Raw genomic sequence first — 19,814 nt, forward strand, 5'->3', positions numbered from 1 at the left:
ACAAATGTGACACATTAGCACATTTTGTGACAATAAAAACAACAACACCACAGGAAAAAAATAAGAGAGGGAAAAAAAAGCAGACATAAAATGCTGGAACATTATTAATCATCAGTATGCCTACTGTTGCTTGCACTCTGGAGATTTATTATCCTCATGTCCGCCCACACGCATCATGCAGATTTCTCTCATTAGTACATAACATTTGTGCAGCCTCCCGCTATGTCTCCAGCTAAGGTACACCACATGAACTACAAATCTTTAGCACTGCATCAGGAGAGGCCTATATCCTTTTATATCCCCACTCTTGAGTATCAACATCTTAATAAAGCTTTAAAGGTCTACTGAATGGATATAGATAAATTGTGTTTATGAAGGTAACGAGATGACCGCTCTAAAAGCCACACTCACCGCCACTTGGGGCTCTGTGGCTCCTTACACTCAACTACACCGGTGGACTAAAGTGGTTTGAACTAATCGACTGGCAATGCGACCATCGTCACACATGTTATTAGGCTCACATGATTGACATCATTCTGTCTTTCGGCTGGACCGTAGTGCTTATTAGTTAACTCAGAGGTCCAGGTGTATTAAATGCTCACATGCAGCGGTGTCGTGTGGTTGGCTTCTTCGAGCTGCTGTTGGACAGGACTGCTTGAGCTGGCTGCTCATGCCGGCTCAAGCTAAGAACCAAATGACTCAGCCAGCCTTCAGTTTCTTTCCTTAAGTCACAACTGATTTTCTTGCATGCACACACACGCGCACTGTTAGAGAAAGAGACCATAACCCGGATGCTAATAAAAAGCTGACTGCCAGTTATTCGGTTAACATCAATTCACATAACATACTGTTAGTCACTGTTTTGATTCTTAAAACACAATTTTGTAAAATCTCCAGGAAAATGTCATTTCAAACTGCACAAGCCAAAAACAAAAGTCGATATATAAATGTCTCCATTGTGTGGTTAAAACCTCATGTTACATTACCTCTGTAGAAATGACCCCAATGACTTCCATACCATGAGGTTTCTAGTTTTTTAAATTCAAATAAAAAGTGAGTTTGGTGCATCTCTAGCACAGATGCAATTGTTTTTGGCTATATGCATTTAGTGTTATCTCTCATTTTAGGGAACGTTATTGTATACAAGGCTTTGCTAGGTTTTCACATTAAGATATAGTTTAGATAAAATATGTTATTCAGCTTTAGATTAAGTTCTGCTCAACTCAAATATCTGTCACTGCATACATTTCTTTATTCCAAAATAAGAGCATGCATTTATCCAAGATCCTCCACTTGAACTTTTGAAGAACTAGCGTCACTGAAAGAGTCCAGCAAGATCCGCTCCAAGAGTACCAGTAGTTGTTCATCTCTTGTATCCAAATATGTCAAAGTTTCTCTTGCCTCCTACAAAGGTGTCGTAAAAGATGAGAGTCCCTGCTCCCGCCCAAAAATGCCATGATCAGACTGCACACATATCTGAAGGCAGAGCACGCTTTATACCAGATACAAACAACAAGAGAGTACGACAATTTCACTGGAGTCATTAGCAAAACATTGCATATTTGATCAGTAAGCCAAAATTCTTTTAAACGTTTAATTTCTAACGCTCTTGCACATTCTTCCATTTAATTTCATCAGGGAATCCACATCTTACCCAGTCTACATCAGTGGGAATACCGTCTAAAAAGACCCTGAGATTTACATCTAAATACCAGTTATGTAAAAAATCAATAGTTTTGGACTGGCGGTGGCAAGTTTTCTCTCTTAGTTACAGGTGCCTTTGATGCCAGACTTAAATTTGCTGCACAAAATACAATTTTAATCAAAATTTCAGACCTTGGAGCTTTGAGGTTACAGTTAAAAGTGTAGAAAAAAATCTCTCCCATGGCACAATGGTACTGTGAATGCCGAAACCTTCTATTAATCCATTTCTTAACTAGAGTGCAGGTGTGAGTCGGAGTTTGCTTGTGTCCTGGTGTGCTAATGGTTGTGTGGTTAAGTACGAGTGTGTATGTGTGTCATTGTTGTGTGTACAAGTGAGTCACCTTGCTGTCCACGATGAGGTTGCGGATGCAGCCGGTGAAGTGTTTATGCTGAAGCTGAGGGTAGATGTAGGGGATGTCTTCGTTCACACCACCAAGCTGCAGTACCTGGCTCATGTTCAGGTGTCTAAAACACATAAAGGCATGGAGACGCACATATACAAACAGACACTACTGACAACTGGGGCTCGTAGTACACTTAATACAGACAATGCCATATCTCTGCCATTTGCACACAATTGTCAGAATGAATTGAACACCCAAACCAACAACTTGGAAAGGTCGACATTGCTGTAGATTTTTAACCAGCTTACTGTTATCAGCCTTTTAATATTTAACACAGAATATCATACACGACGAGCACAAAACGATGTGCTAAGAGATGCAGACACTCCGTAGAGCAGAGGGGATTGCAGAGATTGTGATATTCTGTGGGTTTGTAGCTATGAATACTCTCTTACATATTATACTTGGCAATGGATAAAATGATCCGTTGCTAATGCAAAACAAACAAAACAAAAAAAAACTGCTAGGTGCAAAAGGTAAAAAGAACCCATATTCCAGTTATCAAGTTTCATCAAATTTCAACACAGAACATTAAAAAGTGACAGATAATGGTACAATATACTGCATATGAGCCCATGCCCAAAAAGCGTGGAACAAGAGTACAAGTGTATACGTCCTATGAACAAAACTATTTTATTATTTTGATTTTACAACTATATAGCATGGATATTTGTCCACAGCATTTTCAGGATAGTCAGCCTATTGCAAGATATTTCCATGAATCCCATCATTGGAAAAAAAAAAAAAAAACTGCAGCATTTGTATTTAATTCTGAGTACTGTATGAATGGTTAAAATTTCTCCTGAAATATCGTATCTAGTTTTGGGGCTATAAATACAGGTGACATTCAAAATTCGTAATAGAACTTAGAATCAACGGAGTAAATATGTGGCCCCAGTTACAAGCATGGTGAATAACCCTGACACACATTCTCCTACGTATCCCCACACATAATGTCACACCTGTCTTTCAAAAATAGAGGTGTGCATGTGTGCATTCAGGTGTCTGTGTGTGTACCTGTCAGTGTTGGGTGTAACCCCCGTCACTTCACAGGAAGAGTGGTCCTCAGTGGTCAACCAGCTGCCCAGACCCTCCATTTCCATCACTGCTGCCCCTGAACACCGATCCAGGGTGAAACGCACTTCCTGCAGAGAACACACAGCGAATGACAGGCTATTTAGAACTAATGTTGTCGGAGAAAGCAAATGCATTAATAAAGCCCCTTAATTCTCTGCCTTATAATGAGTGTACCTCCTGTTGCTCTTTTACCATTATTATTATGGTGCTAACTGCTTCACATCTCACGTCACACAATGAGGTTTGGAATTTAGTCCATTGGTGACCTTACCTGATATAAAAACTGGCACGTAATCCATCATAATTACTCCGGTGGTTAACAACACCCTGTGTACGTGCCAGTGTTTTAGCAAACAGTTCTAGCCATTAGTACTGTGTTGAGACAACACGCAGTACTAATGAATTTTCTTTTTTCACATCTGTGATACAGGTTTCCTTATTTTGTTAGAATATAACCTAGGAAAACTTGTTTATATGTCCAAAGAGCAGAAGGTGTAGTTTCAATATCTTTATCAAAGTTATAAAGTAGTATAGGACATTGACAACCAGCTTTGGTACACTAAAAAGTCTTCAGATAATGCTAGAAATGATTAATAAATATACTGGGCCATTTGTAAGAACATTTTTGTATTCTTTTCTGTTCGTGTGTTTGTGCAAGTGTTCCAAGTTAAATTGACCAAACTCTCAAACTCCAACTGAAGAAATTTGTCGTTAATTGCTCCCTCCAGCCCGATAAACACCACCTGTTCACCTGTTGTTGTCGTATGTCGTCCATATACCGTACAATTCCTCTTTCAGACTTAAACAAATGCTTTGGTTAGCTAATGTGTGACTCATGGCTAAGCTTTGTCGTATAATGTCAGGAAAAACACCGTTCACGGTTAGATCCTTGGCTGCTGAGTCGTACATTAAGACTTAAGACAGCAGCTCTGTGCTTGCTGCTTTTGATCTCATGCTGTCATACAGCCAGGTTAGAGAAGCTGCTGCTAGGAAAATGAATAGTTTCCCATGTGATTTGGAATAATACCATTGTGATGCAGAATAAGCCCTGTTGTAATTACAAAATTCTTAATATTCACAATAATGCTGTTGTATTACTAAAAGTGTCAGTGCATTAATGTATTCATTTGGATGCTCTCATTCTCAATACTGAGCAAAGGTACTCTGCCTTTATGCATATGTCAATGTGAAGCTGACCCTGATGCTGTTTTTTTTCTTCTATTCAAAAGAAATTTAACATATAAACAGACGAACAAAACTGGTGGGTTTTCACAATGACTGTGTGGCACTGAATGGAACAGTCTGGGTTATACCAAATACTCTAAAAATGGGATCACTGACAGTCTTCCTGATATTTAAGAGGGAAAAGAATGATAAGGCAGTTTTTATGTGAGTCCTTGGAGGTGAAGAGTTATAGGTGACCCTCAGTCAAATGAAGATTAACTTAATTTCACTCTAATTTAATTCACCTGAAATGATCCTGGGTAGAGAATGTCAACGGAGGGCCACTGCAATCATTCTTCTCACTCTAAGCCCTATTATCTTCCTTTGTACTGTACAGTGCAGACAATTCTGCAGTGCTAAATTACCGACTAACATCTTCCCCATTTGCATCCCTGGGATATAACTGTAGTCAATTAGGCTTGCATGGGGCCAAATGGGTGATATTTGGAGTTCATGAGATGGAATAATTGTGGAATCCCAGCTATACAATGAATAAAAGTGTGGTTATAATAATTGATCACAACAATGGCAGGAATCACTCATTGTTAGCTGTGAATAAGAATGTTTCCTTTGAAAATGTGACATGTTAATGTTTAGCACTATCAAACAATTATTTCTCCAATGTTGGGGAGCTCGGCAGGACTTTTATTTTTTTTGCTGTTATTTAATGCCATTTACACACCACGTGAGTGGTCAGATTGCTGTACAGTTCACACTATGCAACTTGCTGTCGTGTAACCGCGAATTTGAAATCGTTGTGGTTTGCACGCAATACATTACAATACATTTTGTAAAGATAAGTCTTGAGGGAACGGAGTACAATATAGACAAGGAGTGAGAAATGAAATAAAAAATAAAGATTAATTATAAAGAGAGAAAGACAAGAAACATCCATATGAACCCACATAAGAGGTAAGAGTTTGCATTAATTAATAGTTTTGTTTAATTTTTTATTACAGGTTTTTAAATGTGATAGTGTTTGAAAATTTATGCTTAGATCTGTTTGATTAAATGTAGTAGAAGATGGTGACCTCTTCGAGACTTTCATTTTATGAATGTAAAAACTTGGATAAAATGATGAGCAAATTCTTTACATTTTGTTCACTGGTGGAGAAATAAGGATTGTTGAATATAAATAGCAAAACGTGTTCTTTAAGTGAAATTTCCTTAACAAAATATGTTTTAATATCCAACTAAGAATCAGCCCAAAACATTATCGCATGTGCACATTAAATAAAGAGTGTTTTGGCGTTTCCACCTTCTAATTACAGAATATATGGGCTATATTAAGGACTATATTAACAAATAACGGAACTATTAATATCTATGTAAGAATTTAAACTGTTGAGTTGGCTGATTTTTAACAGTTGTTTAATTTTGTTAGGCAACACATATTTGTAGGGGAGAGTAAATACAATACTCCATGTTCTACCATTGGTCTGTAAAGTTATATTTATTTGATTTGATTTTATTTATTTTTATGATGTTGTACAATTCCTCCACTGGGCCCCCCCGCCACCCAGTGTCGCTGTAGGTCGTCGCCGCACTCTTTGCCAGTCACAAACGGGTCACAACGATTTTTGCGCTACTGGATTTAGACTCCCCGACAGGTCCAGATATTTAGCCTGCTAGATATCTTTTGGGCATCTGCGATGCATCGGCGAGTCTCTCGGATCACATCTTTGAACAGTTCACAAATAGCGATCGAACAAAGATTTGCCTCTGATCTTGGTTCTTCTCTCTGTGATCTCCAAATACTGTCGGCGAGTGGAAAATCAGGGCCAAAATCGCGTAGTGTGAACTTAGCTCAACTCCTCCAGAATGCCCCGATCAAGCATGTTCCCTTGCCACTGGTCTTCAGAATTGATTCAAAGGGCAGATTTAATTTTGGTCTAGCTACCATTACCAACCAAGGGTCAGAGTGGACCTCTTACAATTTGCATAAAATATGGCCATATGGCACAAGAGCCATGCCTGCTTAAATAAGATAAATACCAGGACATAGGCACTGCCCTGTTATATAAATTATAATTTCAGGCATGTCACCTACAAGATGTAAACGTTAACTGCAGGATCAACTTCAATCTAGCATATGATTCATGGTGGTGGACGTTTAGTGAGTGTGAAGCTGCCAACACAGGTACAGTTCAGCCACAACCATATTGTCTTAGTGGATTGTTGGCTTTTTTGCCTCATCCACAAACATGTTCAACAGTCATGTACTCTACTTCATTTCAAAGGACCTACATTGTGTTCAACCTCAAAGAGGTGTTTACATAACAGCAGCAGTAATTTTATAGAACTCTTCTTGGTGGCTGCTCGTAGATAATCACCAACAACACAGCAAGCAGTTTCACACTTTAATTTTGTTTCTTGCATTAGTAAGTGGCGTGTCTTATCTGATATGGGTACATAAAGGATAAATTAATTTATATACATGAATGACATACTAAATTGTTGCTATTTTACATCTATTTAAAAGTCAGAAGAAGTCAAAATGAGATTTTAATACAGGAAAAACAGTTCTTGATTTTAATGATGGAAATGTGAAATTGAAAGTAAAAATACCCCAATTTTTTTCATTCTTCACTAAAACTCAGTGTGAATATACTTGAAGCTTATTTGTTAAACAAATGTTAGTTGGTGTTAAATGGGTGAAGCATCCCACCTTGCTGTTGCTGCGGACATCCAGCCGATGCCAGCGCCTGTCTGCCACGTTAACGTTGCCTGGCAACTGCAGCACCACTGTGCCAGAGCCATGGTTGATTTTCAAGGTGGGGGTCCCATCTATTAGTTCTAGATGGAGAGCGAGAAAGGGAAGGACAAGGAGGATTAGCAAGGGGTGAGATTACTTTCTTTGAAATCAAATATTGAGTTTTGAGAGCTGCTATCAATAGTTGGGTTTGAACACTTCTGGTTTGTTGACAAGCAGCATTTGGTGCTAGTATCAACAGCATTGAAACCACGGATGTAACTGATGCCGAAGAATTAAGTGTCATATATTATAGAGCAAACACTGACAGTGAGGTACATAACTTGCCAAATATTTTCTCATTACATTAACGTTAATGAAGATTTTGCACAGAGCCTGATGTGATGTAGTTTTTGTCTTCACATCTCATGGCAGTCAACAAACATCAGACAAAAGTTATTACATTCTATTTTCAGACTTACTGAAATGGGAAATTAAAAGTTAATGAAGTGGTTAAGACTACTTGTGTGCTCGGCACCATATGTAAAGAATTATGGAAGCGCATGTCTACTAACCAGTGTTGGCAATCCCTCATCATGCATGCCGAACAGCAAAATATCATGCAGACACATAACACTGAACACTAAGCATCTTAGTATTACCGCTTATACTCTGGTGGCTGCAGTGAGCTCTTCATGCAACAGTAGCCTCCATTTTGGGGACTGTATCAGAACTGAGACTCACAACTTTCAAAATGTCAATTTCAGGACATAATAAATCAGGGTCTCCATTTTTAGTCCTCTAATGGATTCCACAGAGTGTTCAAATACTCTCCTGGGTCTATTTTTATGAAGTAAGAAGGATAAAACTGGTGTTATTTTATTTTTTCTCCCTGTTGCTATTATTACCCATGAAATGTCTGCCACAGGCAGAAGCTGCTTTGGCGGATGCTGTCCAGCCTGAATCCATCCTTAGTGTACTGCAGTCTTTCCTAACATGACTATCATGCAGCTGATCATTACATTAAGGACTTTTCCACCTTTTCATGTGGCAGTGAGGACAAAAAGTAAACTTATGAAAAAGTCTGATCCAAATAGAGTTATGTATTTACATTCAATTCAGGAAATGTCAAAACAACGACCACTTTGAAAGCAGTGACTTCACAAATTATTCATTTAAAAATAATAATAGGCCATCACGGTTCATATCCAAGAGCTCGTTGTTCCCAATTTTCCCCACTGCCACCCTGAAGCTACTCTCCCACACACCCACTTCCAGAATTAAGGATTCAGTTTCCTCTGAAGCATTTGTTCTCATGTTTCATTTCGAGTTCGCCCATTTGACACTTTCCTGGGTAACTCCAAGTCTGGCAAAGTGAGGTGGTTACAGTATACACTGATCAGTCACAACATCAAAACCAGTTACAGATTTTAATGTTGTGGTGTGTGTGTGTATGTGTGTGTGTACTGTGTATAGACAGATTATAGATAGATACATATATATAATACAATTTATAATTTAGGAATGAAAAACTGGAGACAAAATTCCAGTGTGAATTTTGCTAACTTCTGCAATATGACATTTGTCTTCATTTATAAAACAGATAGTTCCAGTCCTTGATTATGATTGGCTGAGCCACGTTCCAAGCTGTTATAAAATACTCTATAAACACACACCATTACACCAGCATTGCTGCGACAAATATATTGTTTCAAAATGTCAGATTTTGTTGTGAATTTTGCAAAGCACCACTGTACAAAGACTCTCTGATGCTGGCCTAGAGGCAGGAGAAATCATGGCAGTGAAGGGGCATGAATGTGAATCGTCCCTGCAATCTTACTGGCGCGCAAACTACAACGACTGAAGATGTTGGGGCAATATTCTCCCTTCTGGCACCGTGAAATTAAATAGCTCCTGTCCAGAGTCAAACACCTCTGTACCAGCCAAGACGACTGCTAACATAATTGCAAAAACGACTTCAGCAATTGCAAAATTAAAGGTGATAACCAAATAAATGTTAATAATCCACTCTGCGTCGTGCATAACAACGCCCCTCAGCTGTTCTAAAACCACTGTAAACCACGGCCTCTTGGGGCTATTGCTTAAGTTTGAGTCAGTAGAAGTTGTGAGTAAAAGAGGCTGACAAAAATCTAATTTCCTTCTTACTGCTCCTGATTCTGCTGTGTGTCTGACTTCAGCTGAGCTTTCGTCATCCCTCTTGCTGCATCTCTCACAATGTCAGTCTGTCTATCAGCACACTTTCATCTCCTGTCTCTCTTTTACCTCCTTCCTTGCTTTACTCTTTCATCTCCTGTCTGTCTTTTACCTCCTGCCTTGCTTCACTCTTTCATGAAGTTCTTCACTGTAACTGACATTTTTACACCGTGCTGCTTTCAAATAATTCAGAAAACACTTTCTACCGCAATTCTGCTTTTTAACTGTGCCTTTATGAAACCACTGTTTTCTATTTAGTTTACTTATGACACGTATCAAGATGTGCTGATCCTTAATGTTTCTGTGTAAGAACACTATCACCACCTACTCAAATGATTTCATGTGATGGATCTTACTGCATCTTCACCTTGAGCTAGAAGAAATTAGGTGTTGTTGAGTACATGAGATGCTGCTCTTCTCTAATTGCCTTGTCAAAGCTGAGATGTGCCTTTTGATGTGTGCCCCATACTTCATTATGCTGCCTCTCACATAAGTTAAAAAAATAAATAAATAAAAAATAAAATCCAATGCCCTGGCAATGTCATTTTTAAGCTACAGTGAGTGGATGTTTGTTGTTAGCCTCTCTTTGCTTCGCAACTTGTCTTGAAGTCGATTTAGTCTGCTCCAGCTGCAAGATGAGTCCAGGAACTTCCGGAATTATCCAATTATTTCAATGACGACTGACCAGAAAGAACAGAGTAAATTTGATATATCAGTTCAATCCAAAACCTCCCTCCTTTGTCTAACTTATCTGTTGTCATTTTTAGGCTCTACCTCACTCTCTCGCCTTTCCCGCTTTTTTCTTCTTTATCTCACTCATCTCAGTACTTTTCACAGATGTGCATACTTGTACACATGAATCCATGTAAATGCATACTGGCACATTTATGGCAGATGTAGGCATGTGCACAAAAGCGCCCGTGCACGCTGACACAGGCACCCAAAACCAGTAAAAGGTAGACTGTCCAACCGATTGTCTAAGGAGTATTCCTGTCAAAACTGACTTGACATTATCCCAGGAGATGAAGACAGACTTCAGCGGTCTCTAAGGGGGAACACAATGGAGAAAGACAAGCATCAAGAAGAGAGAGAATACGATGTGAGGGGGGAGCGACAAGGAGCTGCATGAGTCAAAAGTAATACAGGAAGAAAAACTGAGAAAATGTGGAGGAGAGAAGGAAATGGAGAAAAGCGAGGCTGGAAGAAAAGAAAAAAGATTGGAGACTTAAAGAGGAAAGATTAGGAGCGAGGGTGATATAGAACAAAGCTGGGAAGAAGGCCAAGTTGCGAGATGGCAGGTGCCAGGTGGGATGTTGGGCAGTGAGGGAAATAAATTAAATGAGAAATGAACAATGCAGGCAAAACAAAAGGGAGAATAACACAGGGATGGATCAAAGAGAGGACAAATAGAAAGCAGATGAAAGCAAAGAAAAAAAGAATCTGAGTTGAGGATTTGCTACAGTGCTTTAACTTCATCAAATGAGGTTGAATCGGGTCCTTGATTGACTTTTTGTATTATTTTTGTTAATGAGCTAAACAGGCTTGCAGCAATTAAAGCTGTGTAAGTTCAGATGTTCTTTCTCCCAAACAAAGAATGTTATGAGACTGAATTATTCATCAAGAATGATTCCCCAAATCTGCAGTGAAACAGGGGCGCAGATTTTTACCAAGCGCTGTCTTTCTATTATCTAGAAACTATGAGATGTGCGACTGGCATGAAGATCATATCTGTAGGTTATAGTCATATAAATATCAGTCGCCAATTTTCTTATTGTTAACCTCTTCAACTCGGGTAAATGAAGAGGACGCATATGCTAGTCCTGTAAGTACATATCTAAACAAAGAGTGAGGGAGAACCCTGATGAGACCAAAACCAACAATTAATTTACCCAAAGTATCCAAAGCTTGGTTTAGCGCAGATGCCGCCGTGTAATAGAACTCTATTTTCTCATCATCAAGAGGGAGAGCAAAGAAATGGAAAGGGGAGATCTGATGTTCAAACATTTGTTTTAGGTTTGGGTTGTGGGAGAAAGTTTATGTATGCATAGCCTCGGGTGCCATCACTAGGGATGCAGCAACCTGATCTGTTGGTTGGGGATCAACCCAACCCTCAACTGAGCTTCAGGAGCAGGTCAGGTGTGAGCCAGACATGATAGGTCAGCATAAAATATTTTTGTATTTTCTGCTCTTCTCCATTCATTAGCAGCTGTGAGATCATTGTGATGCATTTTTTTCCACAGCTGTCACTCCCTTGTCAACACAACGCATTCCTCATTTCATTTGTTTCATTCCCGTACAAGAACACATATATGATGAAAACGAAGTTGCTGCCTGCTGGTTACATTTCGAAACAAAACACACACCGCTTACATTATTATACATGATTAGGTAACATGAATGATAAGTGCATATTTTCCTTTTTGGGAAATTAGATGAGATCTTTGGCTTTATAAGCCATTTTTGGCTTCTAACCTCTCCTGCATAATGTTCAAAATTCTTTCTTTTAAGTTTTTATCGTCTTTTTATACATGAGACCACTTTGTCATTAGGAAAGTGGTCTCAGACTTTTGGACCCCACTGTATGTGCGAAAAAACAACTAAACAAATAAAATCATTTTTTTTAGGAAACCCCAGCAAGTAAAATAGGGCCTAATGAACATTTAACAACATTATATTCTTAACAAATGATGAAGCACGACAAATGAGCAGCAAAGCTCGAACAACAGGCAACCAAGTAACTGAGGGTAATCTAAATAAATCGAAAGTTTTCACTGTGAAAGACAAGCCCTCGAGGGTTTGTCCCTCAGAGTTTGTCCCTCTTGCCCAGTGCATGTGGCAAAGGCTCCAGAACAGGTTACACAACTAAAAGAAAGGACGGATAGATTTCCAAATCACTTATCATTTGTAGAGTTACATTAAACTGTAAAGTAGAAAAAATTAAAAATCTAGTAATAGAAAACTTATAGCCTTATAGCCATATAAAAACATGTGGATTATTGTCCCTATGGCTTCTCTATTACTGCTAAACTTCTCTTTTGATGCTTTGGCACATTTAAATGGAACTGAACTGAGTCAAAGAGCTACACGTACACATAAGAAAATAACGTGAGAGGCTAGCTGGAAAGGCTTGCTGGGAATGCAATGGGCTGGCAGACCGAATGGGTGCAGCTTCATAGGGACTGTCCTACCTTCTAAATGCTCCCGGTGTACTAGGGTTACGACAAGACTTTGCTCTTAAAGGGCACATCCACATGACCAGACTTCTTTTCTGCCACATACTGCATTAGTAATTCACTACCTTCTACTCTGAGACAGACAATAGAGAGGGGGAGATTGGGAGAGAAAGAGTGTGTATGCTTCATGTGCATGGAGAGCTTGAACTCCCACAGAGCTGGGGCTCTTAAATATAAAAAAATGTCCTCCTCTTCTGATGGCCAGGGGATACACAGGAGTCACACCGCGAGCAAATGGACTGTTAAAACAGCAGTACAAATCATAAAGGCTACAGACATGTGCCCGCCCACCACCCCCACACACACACAGAAGCAGTCACATATACAGTAATGTAACATATACTGCAATGGCCACAGAAGTCAGCCTGTGTTAAAATCAGCGGGTGATGCAGCAAGTACAGAGCAGAGAACTTCTTGTATAAATGATGTGTCTGCTAGCAAGCCAGCCCCGCAGCCAACGCATATTGGATCTCCGCATCCAGCAGCAGGTCCTGTTGGAAAGCCATTGCAGAGCTTAGCTGGGGGGTACTGCTACAAAACAGCTCGGTGGAATTTGAATGAAACGCCAAGTTGAATCTGTGTATGTTTATGTTCTGATGCTTGCTCGATCCCTTTTCTTCCATATATGGTCTTTAGTCATCACTTGGTCCTCCTTCCACCATATGAATAAATCTTGTACTATATTAAATGTTTAGAATATCTCCAATTTGGTTCAAGGGAAGAATTAAAAACAAAAAAACACTCCTGCCAGTCCTTATCTCATGCCCTGCCAGCAAACTTTTCTCCATTCTGCAAGGCTGCTGTAATTACACAAATTTAATTTGTCTTGATAATTTGTCTATTGATTGGACAAGCACTGGCCTCTAGCTGGTAGTCATTGCAGGCATATGTGTGTATGAGGGAATAGCCCTGTGTGTTTGCTCAAGCACCTCAGAGCAGGTCTAGAGCTTCCAGCCATGTTTGTTATTTATTGTTGATCTCGTTGGACAGAAATCATTACCGTGACAATCAATCTCACTAACGCAACTGAGGTCAAAGTGTGGCATTGCTGATCAGGCCAGGCAGTCATGATGCTCATGGAGCATTGATAAAACTGTCTATGTCTGCCATCCTCCAGAAGTGTAAGACTTTGAGAAACACAAACATAATGCCTTTTTCTTACTAGTTAAGTTAGTTACTAGTAACTAATTGGTTACTAGTTTATTCCAAAAATATTTTCAGAAAGGACACTCAGGCAACAATGGAGATCATTGAAGGAATAGTACCTTACTTTATGGTAAATATGCTAATTCATTACATGAGGTTCAAGTTAGGTGAGAGGACTGATACCATTCTTTTATCTATGACAAATATGAAGCTAACACCTGCAGCCATTTAGCTTATCTTTGCTTAAAGACAGGAAGTAGGGGCAAAGAGCCAGCAAAGGTAAGAAAGTGCCGCCACCTGTCAAACTCACTAATTAACATTCTGTATCTTGCTATAATTTCTTTAATCTATACAAGCGGAGAAATTGTAGTTTTAGGAAAGGTTATCTGCTTGATTATTTCTTGGCTGGTGGGATGACGCTTCATTGCACCTGCCAAGAAATTGTCCAGCAAATAAGCGTATTTGCCACCGTGTTCCTTTAAGGTAGCCTGATAGGCTGTGCCAAAAGCAGTCAACAAAATTACCCAAGATTTGCCAAAGAAAAAAAAAATCATTTTTAAAATGTGGAGAGGTTTTTTCATCTGAAATTTCGTGCCACAGTGTATAAGAAATGTGCAGCTTGTAGGCATTCATGTGTTTTACTGGGGGCCTCATTTTTCCAAATGTATTGGTTTTATTCAGCCTACATCCATTGAAAATCATCCATCATTGAACAGAAGCATTGATGAGATGATTTTTTTTTTCTTTAGAATGCCATACTCTGCATATATATCCTAAATGTGGGAGGATAGAGTAATTGCCACTAGGAAACTTTTAAACTTCTTATTTCTATGCAGCCAACAAATTACATGTATGATAAAATCTGACATGACTGGATGGCGACATAATCTGTCTTCCACACAGTAATTCTAACTGGTTGTAATTGAGGGATAAATACCTGCTGTAAGTATATGACGGTTCAGACCAAAAGTGAGAAACACCCCCGGAGGTGGTGACAGGTGATAGTGACAATGTCAAAGTAAATGCCAGTCAGACGGGTGGTGGGGCAGCTAGAGCCATACTTGTCAAGAATGTTATGTCAAAATGGACACAAGAAGCATTCACTTTTGGGACACAAATATAACCAGATAAAGTGCAAATTTAATTTCCCTCAACTAAATCTTCTCTTGACACAAGATGGACACAAGCCACATGTTAAGGACTGAGGTCTCCTTTTTTAAACAGCCAGGCTTTTATGGACACAAAAAAAAATTAAAAAAAAAAATCCCGTCTGGTTACAGAGCAACAACCATTCATGTATTTGATATCACTGGTGTAAGCCTTGTGGTGGAAAGGCAGCTGTATACACACGACTGAATATCCATTAGAAATTTTAAGCATGCGCCTGCATTGTTATTAGCTGTAAATGCCAATTAGCTTTTCTTAAGTGCTAGTAAACTAATGATAATGCCCAGGTAAATTAGTATGCAAATACATTTTGCTGTAAGGGCTGGCTGCATATTTACATTCTGTTGTGCTGTTTTTACAGCAGACTCTAGATACAGCCATCAAAATAACTGATTTAAAAAAAAGCCAACACAGTTCCTGAAACCAGCCCTGATAATTATCATAAGTGTTTGCACATGAAAGCAGCTCAGTCAGGCTGGTACAATTGGGTTCGTTTGTGGCATAAATTGGACATCACGCGCGCTCATTTAAAAAGGTTACTTTTCACTCCTGAATAAAATATATGTACAGTATTGCTCAGTGAAACTAAATATTATTCTTTGAACTGCTACTCTTTGGAATGGGGATGTGGATGAACTCCGTGCAAGAGAATGGAGAATGGAGAGAGCTTAGCTTGGAGCAAACTGACCCTGAATTCTGAACAAAGATGGCTGTCCTAAGCGCAAAATGACTTTGTGAAAATGTAAGGCTTCACAAATTAATAAACGACATTTACACGCTGGTGAAAATAAATGGATTTAAGGCAACATCCAATGTTCTGGTCTTACCTAGAACACAAGAGGTCAGCTTAGGTATGGGTATTATTATGCCCTATATGCATACACACACACACACACACACACACACACACACACACACACTACACCAGCTCTGTGTTATAACCATGTAATCTGTTCTCTCCCAGCGGCTGAGGATTGGATATAGCACACAGCTACGTTCCCATATTCTGTTTGTGTATGTGTGAGTGTCTTACACCTTCTCTGGCCAACACAGTAGTGCTGGCTGGGTACAGCTGCCCTGCGGCAGGATAAAGGGTGGATGAGTGGGCGGCTTTGGAACAGCAAACCAGCATCTCAATAAGAAGCTGAAGGTCTCTGTGTGGAAATGTGTCTGTGTGTGAAGCAGTGGGGGACATGATCGGGCTCAATGGGCAGCAAAGCTTAACAAGGCTTAATAGCAAGGTGAACATTGTCTCACACACACAAAGTCACACACGAAAGCAATACGTTCAAAATGAGAATTATGGAAGTATATTAGTGGATCCTCATGTGCCACTTGACAATCATAATTGAAAAAGCAGTTCGGGTTGCACAACAGTCTCCTTTGCAGCCACCTGCCAGTTCTTTTTGTCCTCTTCTCTTGCCTCATTTCCCTTAAATCCATATTTCACCTCTCTCTCTCACCAACTCCCTCTGTATCCTGAAACTATTATTGTACCCTTTTAAGCTACACTTTCAATTTGAAGCCGTGCCACTGATACAGTGCATTCCCTCTCACATTATCATTTCCAGCGCAGCTCTTGTACTTGTTAGACATTTATGCTGGGATGAGATCTTTAGGATTCACTTCACAGCGTGTTTGATTTGGGACTGAATCACCGCATTTTGTCTGACTCCTCGAGTAATTAAGCACCAATCCAATATCAGCATTACGTGAGCAGCGGATGCTTGAAGCTGTGTTTTTAGGTTGAGGTTGAAAAGCATTTCCTGTTCCCTGCTGCCCCTCTAATCCTATTTAATCAAAAAGTTGTTGTTTGTGTTGTTCTAGAGAAGAAAAGTTCAGATTCTGGTCAGGCAAACCAACTCTGTGTCACCTTAACATCATTAACATATTTCCTATTACTTTGTTCTTTACGACATCTGTTCACTGTTATTGTGACTCACTGTTTTACGTTAAAATCGACTAGGCATGCGATCTTTATTGCTTCAGTGTAACTGTACTTTTGTTAACTTATGCCCTTTATATACTCTGCAACTGGGTGCGATTGAATCAGCTCCATGCTGCAAAAGGACGGTGAGGGTGACTGAAAGAATAATTTAATATTTTTATAGCACATTCTTGTGTCTTCATAGTACTTCATGTGTCTCAATTGAACTTCAAGTGTACAATACATTTGATACTTTCCTCACTTCTGTCTCTCTCTCTTTCTGTATATCTACTATTGCTTAAAAAATCCTATCTGTACTTTGTATGATTAGAGAGGTGCACAGTTTGTAGTATAGGCAGGCTCCTGCTATGTATGGTGGCAATATTATCCTTTTTATTAAAAATCACATATCGGCTATTCAGTGTTGTTCATATCTGAATGTGATGGAAGTTCATCCCTGAATATGGCTAGTGAATATGTTTTCTAATAATACTTGTATATCAGATGGCTTTGTGCATTAGATGTCCAAGGGCAAAAACACAGGAAAACCTGTCATACCTTGCCTAAAGGAACTGAAAAAAAAATAAATAAAAAAAATAATAATCATTCGTTGTTCCCGAAGTTGTCTCATGATGGTCCCGACGGATAATTCTTGTTTAATTAAATTGGATATTCACCTATCAGTATCTGAAAATGGTTGTAAACAACCTCCCAAACTTATTTGAAAGACAAAACCAATGTGAATGGTGAAATTATTGCTGTAAAATTGAGTTTGTTATACACATCCATCACAGTGTACAGACCAACAGTCAGGTTCAGCTTTGAGCTACACTACAAGCATTTCAGCTGTGCTCACTTTGGGTTTTACCTCCAAATAAAATGGTTTGGATAACCCGTCTAAACAGTTGGCTTGTTAACAACCTGTCTGATCTCTTGTGCTTTTGCCCAGTCTGCAATTTGTCCTGGAGTCCAAGACCCTCAGTGGCGCAATAAATCCCAGCTTCACTGCATATCATTTGACTTTGGTCATTTAATGATTTCAAATTTGTTAGGAAATTTGCACAACTAAAGTACAATATGAAATAGGGTGGGCCCTGTATTATTATTATTAATTATTAATTCGATTTGAAGTCTTCTTATTGTAGGTTCTTATTGTAGTTTACATTGTGCTCTCATGGTACGTATTCCTAAATGGAAAGGCTGTAAACACATAAAATTTTGTTCAGTCAAACTACCACAAACTATTTTACACACAGGAAACCTGGTACCAGTTCTATTTTATGACAGCACTGGAGTTGTCTGCCCTATAAAGACAGCAAGCAGTAACTATAGAAGTTGCATTCATGTTGAGAGAAAAAGCTTTAAAGATTTCTGGCTGGATGGGTAATTGCAAAAGATGTATAAAGGTTGTTATGCTTTCACTTTATGTCTTTCTGGGCTGATTATTTTAAACCCAAAAAATCATTGCCATAGAACCGACACAATACCTAAAAAAAATGCAGATACTGCACTCTGCCTTCGGATAATCTTCAAAGAATGCTTAGAGAATATTGCAGTATCTACCAACAACATGTGTTCCCAGCTTGTTCTCAGCTTTCTTATCCATGTTAACTAGTTTAACTTAAGCTTGTTTATCATTTACAGTCAATAGCTTATAGGAATAGTCATAGCCAAGTGTTTCTGTGTTTGCCTTAGTTTCTATCTATCTTTCTATCTGTCAGAGTACTATTAATGTTCACACTGAAATCAAAATAATATAGTATTAATTCACAATTTAATAAATTTAAGGAAGTAAGTTCAGGTTATAACAAAATTTAGACCAAACTTTGCCTTTGTAGTCTCTGATCGCTGGGCAAATAATTACGCTGTCATGGGTAGTCTGCTGTGCTTCATGGGAACTTGGAAGTGACGGGTGCATACTACATAACAAATACATGGAAAGTGGTATGCAGAGGGTCAATAGGGAACTGACAATTAATTTTCACCTTGTGGCCCCCCAGCAGGTCAACCCTGCGATGCCCACTGGACTTGTTGTAGTGATGTTGTAGTGTTCCCAGATCTCGGCGATTACATTGTCATAATGACCAATAGAAAGGATGGCCACAACTATAAAGAGGAGGCCCTAGTTGGAATAAACTGGAATTTTCTGTTAATGCTATTGCTAATGCTAATGCTGAACAATAGTCATTATTTAGTATAGCGATTCTCAAAATTCAGCAAGAAGATTACTGGCACAAATGATCATGTATCGGCAGTTTCAATGACTGGAAAAGGCACTCAACAAATCATCATAATACTGTTCGGTACACTGATAGACTTACATACATATGCGTACATACTTTAATGCAGTTATAATAAGCTCCAGCACAGTCTAGGCTTGAAGATGGATTTGTTACATGCGGTAGGTGAACCTTGAAACAAGTTAATTAGACCTCTAAATATGTACAGCCTGACTCTAATTACAATCTGCAAAGTAACAAACCAGCCTTTACCCCACTAGCAAACTCTTTAGGATTCAATAAGACATGTTGGCTTGGCACTCACATTCACTCAGACCCTCTGACACCAACCGAAGCTAAAGAAATAGTTCAGAATTTACACTGCAAACCTGCTGATAACACACGTACGCACACACACACACACACACACACACACACACACACACACACACACACACACACACACACACACACACACACACACACACACACACACACACACACACACACACACAAAGTTGTGTCTCCATGACTTCAGAGGACATTACATTGACTTACATTCATTTCCCGGAGACTTACTCTAACCTTAACCATAACTACTACTTTCCTAACCCCAACCCTAACCTTATGACATGTCTTCACCTTAAAATTTAATTATTTACGTAATGGTAACTTGCTTTTTTTCCCCAAAAGTAAAACAAGTCCCTGTAATGTGACTTGGTTAAACAGATTTAGGTCCCCACAACATGAGTAATACCCGCACCACACATACACACAGACACACAACACATCCGGCTCTCCAGGCGG

At 39.1% G+C, this 19,814-nt stretch overlaps 1 protein-coding gene across 1 annotated transcript in view; it reads right to left on the reverse strand.

Annotated features, from left to right (window-relative positions):
• The window catches only part of si:ch211-186j3.6 (neural-cadherin), a 299,335-nt gene that overhangs the window by 64,527 nt on the left and 214,994 nt on the right, over positions 1–19,814 (reverse strand). Inside the window, exons 28-30 of the mRNA XM_040139108.1 lie at positions 7,078–7,205; positions 3,126–3,253; positions 2,046–2,169 (exon numbers count right to left, since the gene is read on the reverse strand). Coding sequence (XP_039995042.1) covers positions 2,046–2,169; positions 3,126–3,253; positions 7,078–7,205 — 380 coding nt within the window. The remainder of the gene's footprint in view (positions 1–2,045; positions 2,170–3,125; positions 3,254–7,077; positions 7,206–19,814) is intronic.

This window comes from Xiphias gladius, chromosome 1 (assembly GCF_016859285.1).
Source record: "Xiphias gladius isolate SHS-SW01 ecotype Sanya breed wild chromosome 1, ASM1685928v1, whole genome shotgun sequence".
Classification (NCBI taxonomy): domain Eukaryota; kingdom Metazoa; phylum Chordata; class Actinopteri; order Istiophoriformes; family Xiphiidae; genus Xiphias; species Xiphias gladius.